The 15454-nt window shown below is 50.9% G+C and overlaps 1 protein-coding gene across 2 annotated transcripts; it reads left to right on the top strand.

The window, feature by feature from the left end:
• Nucleotides 1-383: 383 nt before the first annotated feature.
• Nucleotides 384-14998, top strand: Klrg2 (killer cell lectin like receptor G2). Of its 2 annotated transcripts, none has more exons than XM_038320863.1 (5): nt 384-1232; nt 7944-8042; nt 8364-8509; nt 13825-13928; nt 14253-14998. In XM_038320863.1, the coding sequence occupies exons 1-5, from the start codon at nt 461-463 to the stop codon at nt 14371-14373; spliced, it is 1242 nt and encodes a 413-aa protein (XP_038176791.1). In that variant the 5' UTR covers nt 384-460; the 3' UTR covers nt 14374-14998. The 2 variants fall into 2 exon arrangements, with proteins under 2 accessions (XP_038176791.1, XP_038176790.1); XM_038320862.1 differs by having other exon boundaries at nt 7944-8045.
• Nucleotides 14999-15454: the final 456 nt, after the last annotated feature.

Genomic DNA, 15454 nt, shown 5'->3' with positions numbered 1-15454 from the left:
ACTTGAATCTTTTACCCTCTCCCAAATTGTTCAACCAGTGACCCTCTGCCACTCTTTAGAAGAACATCCCATCCCTTTCCTTTGCTCTGAGACTTCTGAAGTCCTTGTCCACACGGATTTAGCCAATGACTTCCCGCTTAATCTATAACAGAACCCACACGCGGTACAGAGCCAACTCAGGGAACGGGTGGGGCTCGGGATGAAGGAGACAGGGGAATCTGCAGGTCTCAGGTTCCCAGGGCTGCTTTTAGAGCCTCCCAACCCTGTGACTCGCTCAGCCAGCCCCGCCCAGCAACCTGTGCCACGGAAAGGCGGGGCTGTGGCCAATTTGTAGCCACAGCCAATCACAGAGGGGTCCTTTAGAGAAGCGTAAAGTTGACAACTTCAGGGAGGACGCGAAGTTTCTGGGAACCCCGCCTAGTTACGGCGCTCGGCGTGTCTCGGGGACTCGGCGCGCGGGATGGAATGGACCCGGGAAGCTTCTGGGGGAGGCCAGGCCGCGGCCGGGTCCCCAGAGGAACCCTTAGAAAGCCCGGAAATGGAGCAACGGCAGATCTCCGTGGAGGCACCGCAACCCCGGGTTCCCGACGGTAACCCGAGGCTGGAGCTGACCGGGCGGGAGGCGGCGGACGCGGAGCTCCGGGAGCTCTCGGAGGAGAAGCCGCAGCCTCCGGCTCGGTCCGGTCCCCCGCGCTTGCCGCCGCTTAGCCTGGGCTATGGCGCTTTCCGCCGCCTGGGCTCATGCAGCCGCGAGCCGCCGTCCCCGAGCCCCAAGTGGACAGAGCAGCCCCGGGACGGCGAGGCCGAGCTGCAGCCCTGGACCGCATCAGGAGAGCCCGGGTCCTTTGCGCCCATGGAGCTGCAGGTAGACGTGCGCGTTAAACCCGTGGGCGCGGCGGGAAGCAGCCGCTCGCCCTCGCCCGCGCCGTCCACGCGCTTCCTCACCGTGCCGGTGCCAGAATCGCCCGCCTTCTCCCGCCGCTCCGCGCCCACGCTCCCGCGGCTGCCACGCGTCCAGTCATCGGGCTCCACGTGGGGTCGTGCATCGCCGCTGGCCGCGACCCCCACCGAGCGGATCGGCCCCACCGAGAGCAGCGCTGCCCCCCCGGGCTCACCCACCTGTCGCTGTCGTTGCCGCTGCCAGGAGCCCGGGCTGAGCAAAGAAGATGCCGAGCTGCTGCGGCGCTCAGGAATGGACCGCGAGAAACTGCCGCGGGCCATCACACTCATAGGTGAGTGGTCAGCGGTGTCGGTGCCCAGGCCCTGAACCAGACTAACCAGGAGCCCATCTGGCTGCCCAAAGTCCATCTCGCTTCTCCGACTCAAATAATTAAGAACCAAAGTCCTGCCCCTCCCCCGGGGAACTTTCTTATTTCTTCTCAGTGTGAGCGGAGAAGTACTAGTGGAAGGAACTTGGGTGAGGGGAAGTGATTCACAGTCACGTGGCAGTGGTGGCCTGGGTACACCTCCTAGAACGAGGCTTCCCCTTTCTCCCCTCCCCTCCCTCCCCGCCTTGAGGAGGGTCACCCATCCGCGCACACTGAGCTGGCCTGGTGCCAGACATCTGGGATATGCGTAGGTTTTGCTTTGGTTGTGAAGGGGAAGCGAGCCAAACACCGAAGAAAGCCCCGGTGTTAGTTTGCTTTCTCTTACTGTGATAAAGCACTGACCAAAACCAACTTGGAGAGAAAAATATTTATTTGATTTATAGGTTGCAGTCCATCAAGGGAAGGCCAAGGCAGGAGCCTGGAGGCTAGAACTGAAGCCAAACCACGGAGGAAGGCTGCTTCCTGGCTTGCTTTCTTATACCACCCCACCCCACCGACACCCCCACCCCACCCGTGGTACCGCCCTCGGTAGACTGGGCCCTCCCACATCCATCCTTATACTAAAATGCCCAACAGACTTGCCTACAGGCCAATCTGATGGAGGTATTTTCTCAAGGGAGGTTCCCTTTTTCAGATGACACTTGCTTGTCTCAAGTTGACAAAATAGTAACCAGCCAGCCCCCTAAAGGTTGCAAGTCGTTCTGAATAGGGAATGGCTCTGTTGGTTTACAGGGGGGGGGGGCATCCTTGGTTGGGGATGGTAGAGGTTCATTAGAGACTGGCAAGATCAGTCTGAAGGGGCCAGTGCCTTGCCCAGTGGGTCAGCTGCCCCAGCCTGGGGCAATGAAAAGGCAGGACAATAGCCAGCAAGTTCCTAGGAGTCCTCAGACAGAGGCTTGAGCCTTAGATCTCTAAGAACGTGTAGAATTGTGAGCAGTTATCCGCAGCGGAGAATATGAGTTCACCGTTGCTGTTGTAAGTTTCCCACACACTCCGTGCCTCTTGCTCATACAAATTCATTTTCTTGCATCACAGGTCTGACATGGGCTCCCTAGTCCAAGGTGGGGGGATCAGCAGGGCTGTGCCTCTCACTGAGGTTCGGGGGGGGGGGAGGTGGGAGGGGTCAGATCCTCTGCTGTCAGCCCCAGTGGTATTAGACTGGGTTCTTCTGCTCTCTTGCTTTGCCTCCCTCCTCACGGGTAAGGACCCTCATGATCACGCTGGGACCAGGACAGCCTCCATTTCAGTATCAACTGACCTGTATTACCTGGTTCTAGGGACCTAGAGGTCTAGGGACATCTTTGGGGCGATGGTATACCAGCCTATAGCTTTTTAACCAAATTCTTTCATATTTATTTTTCATGTTTACTTTTAAATTTTATTTTCTACGTAGGAGTGTCTGCATGTATATCTGTGTACCACTTTCATTCCTGGTGCTTACAGAGTTCGGGAGAGTATATCAAATCCCCTGGAACTGGAATTGAAAGCAGTTGTAAGCCCTACCTTGTGGGTGCGGGAACCCAACTCAGGTTTTCTGCACGAACAGCCAGTGTTCTTTAACCACTGAGCCATCTCTCCAGCTCCTTTATCAGATTCTTTTTCTTGCTTCCCGGGTGCTGGAATTATAGGTGTGCACCACCACCACCTGGCTTAGATTTTTTTCTCGGTTTTTTTTTTTTTTTTTTCAAGACGGGGTTTTTCTGTAGCTTTGGAGCCTGTCCTGGAACTAGGTCTTGTAGACCAGGCTGGCCTCCAACTCACAGAGATCCGCCTGCCTCTGCCTCCCGAGTGCTGGGATTAAAGGCGTGCACCACCACTGCCCAGCCGGGTTCAGATTCTTTAAGAATCTGTGACCTAAGAAGAACTAGCACTGAAGTGACGTTGCTGGATTTGCTTGAGAAATTAGCTCTGACTGTCTTACGGAGGAAGGCTGAGGCAGGCTCGAGGCTGAGAAGAGTGGGGATTTACAGTAGAGGACGGGGCTCCAGGAGGTGGAGTAGGTGGGCAGGACCACAGGTTGTACAGAGCTAAACTAGAAGGGTGGAGGTCTCTCCCAGGTGTCTGACTAACTGGATGGCAGATTGTTAGCTCTTAAAGGAAAACATGGGAAGAGATGGAGAGATAAACAAGGATTAAGTTGGTCTGCGGGATCCTGCTTGGCTGGGGAACTCTGCCGAGCGCTTGATCCTGGGAGGTCGGGCAGGTTATTTCAACAAGAGAGGCAGTGTAAGCAAGAGTCTGACTTGCTGGACGCCAGGTCAGCTGCTTCTCAGTCCTGTGTGAATGTGGAAGGAGCAAACCACTGTGAAGATGGCTGGAAATACTGCTGCTTGGTCTAGTCCCTTCTTTCTTTGGGCGGGTACCCTGAAGGAGCTGTCTAGCTATTAGTGAAGGAACCAAAGGCCCGAGAGATATTTTAAGACAAGGTCTCAGATAATACTAGACTGGCCTCAAACTCACTATATAGCTGAAGAGTGACCTTGAACTGCTGGGATTACAGGGACATGCCACTCCACCTGGTTTCTGTGCTGCTGCCAGGGATCACAGCTGGGGCTTCAGGCATGGTAGACGAGTGCTCTACCAATTGTTGGGGCAGCTGACAAGAGAGAGAGGTTGTGGGAAAGCTGAGAAAGGCGAAGGGTTGTAGCCGCCTGTCCTCCCTCACATCTTGGCTTGGACTTCGTTCTCTTATCCCCAAGGGAACTCAAGGGTTGCCACCTCACACTCTCATCTGGATTGTGTTTCATTATCCCAGGATTCTTCACACGGGCCACAATGGTCTCCTAAGTATATCCTTGGGGGAGTGGAAGGTAAAGGCACGGACTTGCCTGCCTCTCCAACACCTGGCACACCACTGGCTTCTCAGACAGTCTGTCTATTCGTACAAGTCAGAACTTATTACTTACTCCCTGCATCCCTCTGGGGAGAAGACAGTGTGTTTGATCTCAGTGGTTGTCTTGCAATTGGCACACCTCCTATGGAGAAGGATTGCCCCACCCAGCCCCTGGCCTCCTGGAGTCCATACTGCCAGGTGGCCCCCTGTCCTCCCTATTGTCCACACAGTGGGGAGCGGTCACCAAGTGAAAGGACAAGTTAGTCTGCCTGTGGGGTAGAGGGCAGGGAGGCTGTTGGCGATGAGGCTGGGGGATGAGGGTTGTTTGGTGGCGCTGAGACAGCCTTAGAATTCCAAAGATGGTCCAGGCTTGATGGGTCTCAGGGGAGTGGTTAGGATTTTGAAGCAAGGATGTTCTTGGAGCTCAGTGCAGAGGAGACGTCGATGTCATGGAGAGAAAGCCGAGGCCCTGACCAGGAGAACCTGCTAAGCCGTGCACTGGCATAAGCCCCTTATGTTCTTCTGGGGACATGATGTCCTTTAGCAGTAACTGCGGGGCTGCGGGTAGGGGGAAGACGTGTTAAGGGGACCCAGATGCGCCAGTGCCTTTGCCAGCTGAGAGTGTATAGAGTGTATTTGTGTAGCTTGTGTGACCAAGAGTTGTTTTGTCAGCCCGGTAAGGGGACTTACACCTGCAACCCCGGCACCCAGGAAGCTGAAGCAGAGGGCTAAGCTTTTGTCCAGCTGGGGCTACATGCGGAGACCCCATCTTTAAAAAAAAATGTGGCATGTATAGAGAAGCCCGTAATCCCAGAATGCCAGAGTTGTTCCAGGATTGTTGCAAGTTTGAAGCTAGCCTGGGCCAGAACTGCCAGGTCAGCTGGGCTATAGAAATCCTATTTTCAAAACCTGAAACAGAAAATGGTGGTGTGGGTGCGTCCGCTTTAACTCTACAGGGGCCTTGCCAAGCTCAGTGGCCTGAACTAGGTGGATCCCCTACCTGGTTTGAGAGAACTTACTCACCCCCTGGGTTTCTTTCATGCTTTGCTTTCTGAAGGTCAGAGCTAAACGAAGGTTCAGCCACAAGAATTACAGTGGCTGGTGAGTTTATCTTCCTTGTAAAGTGTCCCCTTCTTTTGGTAACAGGTGTATTGAGATGTAATTCATATAACATACAAGGAGCCATTCAAGGGGTTTTACATATACAGTGTTATGCTACCACCACCAATTGGTTTTAAATTGTTTTCATGCTGAAAACAAACCTTCCACCCCTAGACCCCACCAGTCTCTCTGTCTCGAAACACTCTCTGGACAATTCATGTCACCGGGTTCACAGAACATGCACCCTTCCATCTGGCTTCTTTCTGCTTTGTTTGTTGACAGGGTTTTCCCATGTAGTTCAGGCGGACCTGAAAGTCTTTTTTCTAATTAATTAATTTACTTTTATGTGTATGAGTGTTTGCCAGGTGTGTGCCTAGGGCTCGGAGTAGGGCATGTGAGCTGCCATGTGGGTGCCAGGAACTGAAGGTCCTCTGGAAAGGCAGCCAGTATTCTCCAGCCCCTGGCCTGAAACTCCTAATGCCCCTGCCTCAGCCTCTTGAATGCTGGGACTACAGGATTGTGCCGCCATCCTTGGCCGTCTGACTTCTTCGGGTTAACATGATTTCAAAGTTTGTACGTGCTGTAGCATGAACCTGGTAGTGCTTCCGTTTTTATTGCTGGATATTAATCCATAGCATGACTATTATTGTGTTTTGATTATCTACTTATCAGTTGATAGAAATCTTGGAAAATACCTTTAAAAGACAAATCGTGTACTTAAAAATTCCACAGAGGCTAGAGAAATGGAGCAGCACTTAAGAGAACTTCCCAGCACCTACAGTGGGATGCTCACAGCCACCTATAACTCCAGCTCTGTGGGATCCAGCACCTTCTGGTCTCTGAGGGCGTGTACAAGCAAACACACACATGAATGTAGTTAAAAATAAATCTGAAAAAAAAAATAATATTCCAGGCCTGGATTTAGGACTCAGTGGGTCAACACCTGCTTCAGCACACTTGAGAGCCTGGGTTAGTTCCCCGGCACAAAATTAAAAAATAAAAATAAAAAAACAGTTTACAGTGTTTCATTCCCCCCCCCCCCAACCTTCCAAGACAGGGTTTCCCTGTGAAGCTCTGGATGTCCTGGAACTCACTCAACTTGTGGGAGTGGGGTTTCTCTTTCTACCATGCGGGTTCCAGAGGTAAAACAGGCTTGGTGGCAAGCGCCGTCACCTAGTCACCTGTCGAGCCATCTGCTGGCCTTGGTCTCAGCCTGTAATCCCAGCTCCCCGAGAGGCTGAGGTGGGAGGATTACGTGAGTTTAGGACCCTGTCTCAAAACAGAAGGACAGCTGGGTGAGGCGGCACCCAGTACTTGGCAGGCAGAGGCAGGTGGATCTCTGTGAGTTTAAGGCCAGCGTGGTCTACACAATGAGTTCCAGGACAGTCAGGACTCCATAGTGCAATGGTTCTCAATCTGTGGTTCACAGGGGTCGCCCAAGACCATCAGAAAACAGATCTTTACATTATGATTCATAAAAGTAGCAAAATGACAGTTATGAAGTAGCAACAAAAATAATTTTACGGTCTGGCGGTGGTGGCGCACGCCTTTAATCCCAGCACTCGGGAGGCAGAGGCAGGCGGATCTCTGTGAGTTCGAGGCCAGCCTGGTCTACAAGAGCTAGTTCCAGGACAGGCTCTAAAAAAGCTGCAGAGAAACCCTGTCTCGAAAAACCAAAAAAAAAATAATAATAATTTTACGGTTGGGGTCACCAGAACATGAGGAACTGTGTTAAAGGGTCTCGGTATTAGGAAGGTTAAGAACCACTAACAGAGAGACTCTGTTTCAAACAAAGCCAAACCGCTAAGGACAGGATAACAGAAACCAGGTGGCTGTGTCCTTTCTCTGCCCCTCTACCTGGTGCCCTTGGCCTTTGAGCCCTAGACCAGGCCCCTGGCTAATGACCACACACGGCTGTGGAGAACTGAGTCTGCCCCTGTGGTCGGAGGCCACTCGTTCATTTCCCAGCTGCCCAGACCAGAAATAATCTCTCAGGAACCATATTAGTTAAATCGCTGCTTGGCCAATCACGTAAGCATATTTCTAGCTAGCTCTTACATCTTAAATTAACCCATTCCTATTATATTTTACCACGAGGCTTATGATCTACCGGCAAGGTTTCAGCTGACAGCTTGCGTCTTTCTCCTCTGGCGGCTCCATGGCGTCTCATTCACTTGCCCTCACCCCCCCCCCCCCCGTCTTCACTTCTAGAGACTAGAAAGGCAACTGGGATTTCGATGAAAAATCATGTAGAGTCAGGACTTGACCTTGACTGGCTTTGACCTTGTAGAGCTGCGGTCTAGTCCCTGCTCTTTCTTCTGTGGCATGTTGCCCATGGTGTCCTGGATTCTCTGCCACCCTGCCTGAAGGCCCCTCGCCCACAGCTGTGGCAGCTACACTTCTGTCTGGCACACAGGCACATCACATGGTGTGTGTGCATCATTTGCTGCGTTTTGCAGAGCTTTATCTCCTAGCCGCGTGAGAAGGAGGCAGAGCGTATTCCAGCATGTCTCCTCAGTATGAAGCTCTGATCTAACCTGACTGCTTTGCCTGGGTGTCTTGAGCCAAGGTGACCATGGAACTGGTGCCAGGGTGGAGGGTGGGAGGTGGGCGGAGACGAGTGTGGCTTTGTGTCGAATGTGATGGTGGTCTCACAACTTGCCTTTCTGTTCCCTTTCCAGGGCTGCCCCTGTACATGAAGTCCCTGCGCTGGGCTCTGGTGGTCATGGCTGTATTCCTGGCTTTCTGCACTGTAGCCATTGTGGCACTGGCCTCTAGAGGTGGTATGGTATCCCGTCCCTACCCTGTGTCCTTGTAGCACCTTTGAGACTAGAGAGCAGCGTGCAGCCTGAAGAAAGCTTGGCTCTTTCCTCCCTTTGGCCACAGCTTGGGACCCCTCTCCAGGGGAGCTTCTCACAGTGCAGGCTGTACAACCTTCCTAAGGGTCTCTCTGCCCACCATCTTTCCCACCTGGAAGCTTGCCAGCTCCCTACCCATAGATTCACTCCCTCAGCCGAGGTCATGGCCGGGTTTTGTTTTTTCCGTGTATTCAGGCATAGCCCCTTAGAATCTCTCCTTGACCCACAGATCTCTGCTTTCAGGAACCAGGTGCCAGCCATGCCCTCAAGGCTGGCTGTGGTCTCAGGAACACTGTTACTACCTCTCGGAAGAAGCCCAAGACTGGGAGGGCAGCCAAGCATTTTGCTTGGCCAACTATGCCACACTGCCCCTGCTGGGCCACACCCAGGTAAGAAAGGCTGGCTCGAAGAGGGATGTGTCATCCCATATCCTTGAATCTTAGCCCTGGAAGAAATGTCTAGACCAAGTCCTTCATGCTCTAAAAGTCACCAAGGCCCCAAACGACTAAAGTGACAGGCACAGGGACCAGATATCAAGTGTCCAAGGGTTTCCTTCTAAGAAGGCAGAGCTAGGACGGTCCCATCCAACCTGGGTTACTCAGCCAGTTAACAAAGGAGGCAGGCTTGCTGGGAGAGACCCATGGGCCCTCCCAGGATGTGGTATAGAAGATACAGCATTAGCCAGGCGGTGGTGGCACACACCTTTAATCCCAGCACTCAGAGGCAGAGGTAGGCAGATCTCTGGGAGCTCAAAGCCAATCTGGTCTACAGAGTGAATTCTAGGACAGCCAGAGACACATAGAGAAACTGTCTCAAAAAAGACAAAAGGAGGAGGAGGAGGAGGAAGAAGAAAAGGGAGAAGAGGAGGAGGAGGGAGAAGAGGAGGAGGAAGAGGAAGAAGAAAAGGGAGAAGAGGAGGAGGAGGGAGAAGAGGAGGAGGAGGAGGAAGAAAAGGGAGAAGAGGATGAGGAGGGAGAGGAGGGAGAAGAGGAGGAGGAGGAGGAGGAAGAAGAAAAGGGAGAAGAGGAGGAGAGGAGAAGGAGAGAAGAAGAAGAGGAGGAGGAGGTGGTGGAGGAGGAGACAAGTCAGCATGTTTAGTGGTGTGTGTCGGGGGGGTTGGGGAACAAAGCATCTCAGAAATTACTTAGTGCCTTGTGACCATAAATAATTCTTTCTTTCCTTCCTTCCTTCCTTCCTTCCTTCCTTTCTTTCTTTTTTTTTTTTTTTTGACAGTCTCGCTATGTAGTCCTGACTGGCCTGAAACTCTCTATGTAAACCAGGCTGGCTCAGATTCACAGAGATCCACCTGCCTCTGCCTCTGTGTCCTAGGTGCTAGAATTCAAGGCATTCACCACCACACTCAGCTGAAAATATTTATTTTTGTTGATGTGTGAGTGTGTCTGCATGTGAGTACAGGGGCCCATGGAGCTGAAGTTGCAGGTGGCTGTGACAGTCACCTGATAGAGATGCTGGGAACCAAATTCAGCTCCTCTGAAAAAGCCTCAACTGCTCGTGACCTCTTCGTGTCTTCAAAAACAGCACCACTAGGGAAACTCTTAAACATTACTAGGTTTAGTTACCAGCGTAAGACCGAGCCTTGGTCCCCTCTGGACCACAGCCTGTGTGCTGATCCTGAGGAAACACTTCCAGAAGGTTTGCTTCAGTGATGCCGGTCTCTTCTTAGTCACAGCCCTTGTTGACCAGAATAAATTGTCCCAGGGAAGCAAAGGCTTAACTAGAGTGGTTATATATATATAATTTATTTGCATTGATGATTTGCCTTCATGTATGTCTGTGTGAGGGTGTCAGATGCCCTGGAACTGGAGTCACAGACAGTCATGAGCTGCCATGTGGGTGCTGGGAATTGAACCCAGGTCCTCTGGAAGAGCAGCCGGTGCTCTTAACCACTGACCCATTCTCTAGCCCTTTTGCCTGCTTTCTTACAAGCCTGTACTAGGGTTCTCTTGAGTAACAGAACTCAAAGAATGAATTACACACACACATACTTTCTGTTTATATAAAGGGATTTATTCGAGTGGCTTACAGGCTGTGGTCCAGCTAATCCAACAATGACTGTGCTTTTGTTTTTCGAGACAGGGTTTCTCTGTAGCTTTGGAGCCTGTCCTGGAACTCCGTAGACCAGGCTGGCATCGAACTCACAGAGATCCGCCTACCTCTGCCTCTCTGCTGGGATTAAAGGCGTACACCACCACCTCGCGGCTCAATGGCTGTCTTTTAAAGGAAGGTCCAGGAATCCCATAGTTTAGTCCATGAGGCTGAATGTCCCAGCTGGTCTTCAGTATTTGCTGGAATCCCAAAGAAGTAGGCTCTAATGTCAGCAAAGGAATGGCCTTGCTAGCCTGAGCAAACACGCAAAGAGAGCAAGCTTCCTTCTTCCATGTACTTTGTATAGACTTCCAGCTGAAGATGTGACCCAGATTAAAGGTCGATCTTCCCACCTCAAAGATCCAGATCAGAAGTGGGGTTTCCCACATTAAATGATTAAGAAAAATTCCCTCACAGGTGTGGCCAGATTTGCATTTTAGTTCATTTCAGATGTCAAGTTGACAACCAAGACTAGCCATCACAGGGGCCACCATTAATCAAGAACACCACACACACACACACACACACACACACACACACACGCACACACACCTACAGACCACGCTTATGGAGGCATTTTCTCAGTCAAGATTCCCTCTCCCATGGGGCTGGAGAAATGGCTCAGAGGTTAAGAGCACTGGCTGCTCTTCCAGAGGTCCTGAGTTCAATTCCCAGCAACCACACGGTGGTTCACAACCATCTATAATGGGATCTGGTGCCCTCTTCTGGCAGAACACTGTATACTTAATAAATAAATAAAATTTAAAAAAAAAAAACAGATTCCCTCTCCCAGCCATGTCTCTGTTGGTGTCAGGCTGACACAAACCACGTGTGCAGTTGCACGTGTGGATGTGTAGCCGTGGGTATGTTCTTGTGTGCGGATGCCAGGGGTCTCATTGGGACCTGGGGCGCACCACTTTGAGTGGGCTGAATGGCCAGTGAGCCCCCCCGACACCTGCCTGGCTCAGTATGTAGGTGTTAGAGTTCAACTCCGCTTCTCGTGTTACGTGTGTCGAGCACTTCACCAGTTGAGCCGTTGCCTCACCTCCATAGCTAACTTTATAATGAGAAAACATTCGCTTAGCTCAGCTTCGGAAGTTGAAGGGCATGGTGCCCACATCAGTTCAGTTCTAGTATGGGTGGCAGGTGGTGGCAGGCAGGAGTGAAGGGTTCTACTATAAGCCAGGAAGCAGAGATAAACTTAGGGTACACCTCTAGGGACCCAGGGACTCCCTGGGTTCAGTCCTGAGCACTGATGGAGAACTCAGAGCTTAAATCAGAGCAGTCTAAGCCGAGAAACCAGCCCAGTTCCCTGCATCAAAACCCCACCCAGCCTGGCTGCATCTGCAAAATAAAAATAATGGAGACGTGGTAGGTCCAGAAGTGGATCCCCAGAGAGTATGTGAAGCTGGGGCAAGACCAGCAAGTGTGGGTTTGCCAGCTAAGCCCTATTCTAATGCCTCCTGAAACAGCCATCCAGTGTCGCAACTGTCACCAGACAGCCTGGCCCTGCCCTCAGACAGATCAGACATATTTAACCCACAGTGACCTTGGACCTGGGAAGAACAACAGTCCTCCATTTGGGGGCAAAGGTGTGTTTAGCCATCCAGTTTGGAACAGCTTGAGATCACACATTTATAAAATCTAACTAAAGGATCAGAGCTCTGAACACAATTATATCATAATGTGTTCTTTATGATACTTAATGGCTTCTTTATGATTTGTTCTTTTTTTCACATGCATGAACACACATAAACACAAAATCCTTACGTGTGTGTTTTTTTCTTTTTTAGTTGTCTTAGTTGCTGATCTATTGCTATGAAGAGACACAATGATCAAGGCATCTTTTTTAAAAAAATTATTATGTATACAGTGTTCTGCCTGCACACCAGAAGAGGGCACCAAGTCCCATTTTAGATGGTTGTGAGCCACGTGGTTGCTGGGAATTGAACTCAGGACCTCTGAACCATCTCTCCAGCCCCAAGGCAAACACTTTTCCTTTTTGTCCTTTGAGACAGGGTTTCTCTGTGTAGCTTTGGTGCCTGTCCTGGAACTCACTCTATATAGACCAGGCAGGCCTCAAACTCACAGAGAGATCTTCCTACCTCTGCTTCCTGAGTGCTGGGATTAAAGATGTACGCCACCATCACCCATCTACGGCAGCTCTTATATAAAAGAAAGCATTTAATTGGGGGCCTGTTTATGATTTTCAAGGGTTAGTCCATGATCATGGTGGGAAGCAGACAAGCATGATGAGAGAGAGGGGAGAGACTGGGCATGGCGTGGGCTTCTTCCAGTGATACACCTCCAAAAAAGGACAGACTCTTCCATCCAGGACACCCTCCCAATCCTTCCCAAACAGTTCATTAACTGGGGACTAAGCATTCAAATATATGAGCCTATGGGGGCCATTCTCATTCAGACCATCAAAGCTATTCAGTCATATTTTGTTTTGATTTACTGTTAAAAGTAATATAAAGGTATATACGGCAGACACTCCTGCAACCCCTATCCCTCAGAAAGTGGAGATGGGAGATTGGGGACCAGCTAAATGTGGTGACACCATTTTCCAAGTAATCTGGAGGCAGACACAGGAAGATCTCTTGAGTTTCAGGCCAGGCAAGGCTACTCTGTGAGAGACTGTTTCAAAAGCAAGCAAGAATAATCAAGGACAAGTATTTAGAAGGACATTTCTCTTTGATAGCCCTATCCTAACTCCCTTTGGATTCTATTACTCCTTAAGTCATTATTCATGCACACATTTTGGGTTGGTTTTTCCTCAAGATAAGTTTTCTCCATAGCCCTGGCTATCCTGGAACTTACTCTGTAGTCCAGACTGGCCTCAAACTCATAGATCTGCCTGCCTCTGCCTCCTCAGTACTGGGATTAAAGACGTGCTTCAGCACCGCCTGGCTGTTTGTTTCTTATTGCTAAGGTCATGCCACAATTTTAGTGTACTCATTATTTGAGTGGGGGACACATACATGCACCCACTACAATGTATGTGTGGGCAGAGGACGGTTTTGAGGAGCTGGTTTAGTCCTTCATTGTGTGTCTCGGGGATTGAACTCAGCTCATCAGGCCGGGCAGCAAGCCCTTTTAAACTCAGGCCCATGCCCAGCCCCAGACTCACCTTTGTGATGGCTTTAATACTATTGATCCAGTTCAAGATAATTTTGCTCTTGTAAGGAACTGCAACATTAATCTGTCCCATACTCCTCTACACCTTAATCAATCCCGGTCCCCTTGAGCCAACCCTTCCTGGCTACTGGCTGATGCCTGGGCCTGCTTGGGAGTCTCCCAACTTGGCCCAGGGTCTCTTTCCTCTGAGCTGTTTGATTCCCCCCCATGGTGTGGTGACTGTCACATCCTCTTGAGATGGCATCGTTCTCATTTCTGGTCCCCAAGTCTACACAGGAGACCAGGCTACCAGTGAGCATCCAGGTCAACTTCCATAATTACAGATATTTTGCATTGCAAGATATTTGAGCTGATTCCTTCCTGGAGGGGCATGCTGGAATCCTGCAGAGGCCTCGGGAAATGGGTGCCCTTGTAAGCCATGACGTGCAAAGAACAGCTGCTTGCTTTTCTTCCCCAGGACTTCCTAAGAAAATACCAGATTACCAAAGACTCCTGGGTGGGGGCCCAACGAGGCCCTGAAGGCTGGCACTGGATTGATGGGGTCCCCTTACCATCCCAACTGTGAGTAACTGGGTTCTCTCCTTCTGCTCCACCCAGCCAAGGGGCGCTAGTGCTAGCATTGTATCTTTGTCACTTCAACCCCGGTGTGGGTCCCCAACCCATTCACCCAGGCAGAACTGTCATGTCTGCTTTTCAGATACAAGGTCTGTGGCTTAGGAACACCAGTGGCTCTGCCATGTAACTGACCAGTAGGGAACACTGCCAGGCTTCTTTGCAGATAGTCCCTCCCCATGTGCAGTGACTGCTGCAGTGCCTGGCCTGTCCAGGAGAGGGGCCCAGCAGCTGAGTGTCTTCTCTCTCCTCCCTCACCCCACCCCACCTCAGGCCCCCAGAGGACAGTGACGACCACCCAGACTTCAGCTGCGGGGGTTTGGAAGAAGGCAGGCTCATAGCTCTGAACTGCAGCTCTCCGAGACCCTGGGTCTGCGCCAGGGAGACCAAGTGACTTGGTGTCCTGTGGTAGAGCTGTCTGGAGCCGTATCCACGGCTTTTCCTTTGGTGTGACCAGAACATCTGACAGAAATGACTTCAAGGAGGCAAGAGTTACGGGGCTCATGATGTCAGAAGGCTGCACCTGGCGGAGCTGCCCAGTCCACAGAAGCTGGAGCCAGGGGTGGGAACAGGTTTCAAAGGCCTGTCACTGCTGACATACCTCCAAAGTCCAGGCTCTACCTCTGAAAGTTCCCCCAGCCCCCAAATCCAGCACTACCAGCTGGGAACAAACTGCTAACAGGAATTTCAAATTCAAGTGGAGCATTCCTGTCACAAGTCCCCTGAAGACTCATGACAAGATCTCTCTATGTAACCCTGGTTGGTCTGGACCTTACTGTGTGGTCCACAGTGGCCTCAAGTTCTTGGACAACTCTCCCCAAGTACAGAGATTGTATGCCACCATACCCAGCCTATGGCTGACTCATAATGCAAAATGCATTCAGTTCCATTTCAAGAGTCTCTTTTGGGACTAGAGAGATCGGTTAAGAGCACTGGCTGCTCTTCCAGAGGTCCTGAGTTCAATTCCCAGCAACCACATGATGGCTCACAACCACCTATAATAAGATCTGGTGCCCTCTTCTGGCCTACAGGCAGGATACTGCATAAATAAATAAATAATTTTTTAAAAAAGAGAGTCTCCTTTGTTTTTTTGAGACAGTTTCTTTGTGTAATAACACAAGCTGTCCTGGAACTAGCTCTGTAGACCAGGCTGGCCTTGAACTCAGAGATCCACCTGCCTCTGCTTCCTGAGTGCTGGGATTAAAGACGCGCACCACCACCACCCATCCAGTTAACCATAGTACTTTAAACTTGAGAAAGAAGCTGGGCGGCAGTGGCGCACGCCTTTAATCCCAGCACTTGGGAGGCAGAAGCAGGTGGATTTCTGTGAGTTCGAGTCTATCCTGGCTTATAAATTGAGTTCTAGGACAGCCAAAACCGTTACACAGAGAAACCCTGTCTCAAAACATCGAAATTTAAAAAAAAAAAAAAAGGGAGAAAAAGAGAGGGACCTCTGGGCATATCTGTGAGGGAGT

This window comes from Arvicola amphibius, chromosome 2 (genome assembly GCF_903992535.2).
Source record: "Arvicola amphibius chromosome 2, mArvAmp1.2, whole genome shotgun sequence".
Taxonomy (NCBI): Eukaryota; Metazoa; Chordata; class Mammalia; order Rodentia; family Cricetidae; genus Arvicola; species Arvicola amphibius.
Note: the sequence above shows the minus strand (reverse complement) of the source record. Positions and strands in the feature narration are given on the sequence as shown.

What these genes read in the sequence shown, in the direction of transcription:
- Klrg2 (XM_038320862.1), top strand. Translation starts at nt 461, where the DNA reads ATGGAATGGACCCGGGAAGCTTCTGGGGGAGGCCAGGCCGCGGCCGGG. An exon ending in GCGGGCCATCACACTCATAG is followed by an intron (nt 1,233 to 7,943) that starts GTGAGTGGTCAG and finishes TTCCCTTTCCAG; the next exon opens with GGCTGCCCCTGTACATGAAG. An exon ending in GTCCCCTTACCATCCCAACT is followed by an intron (nt 13,929 to 14,252) that starts GTGAGTAACTGG and finishes ACCCCACCTCAG; the next exon opens with GCCCCCAGAGGACAGTGACG.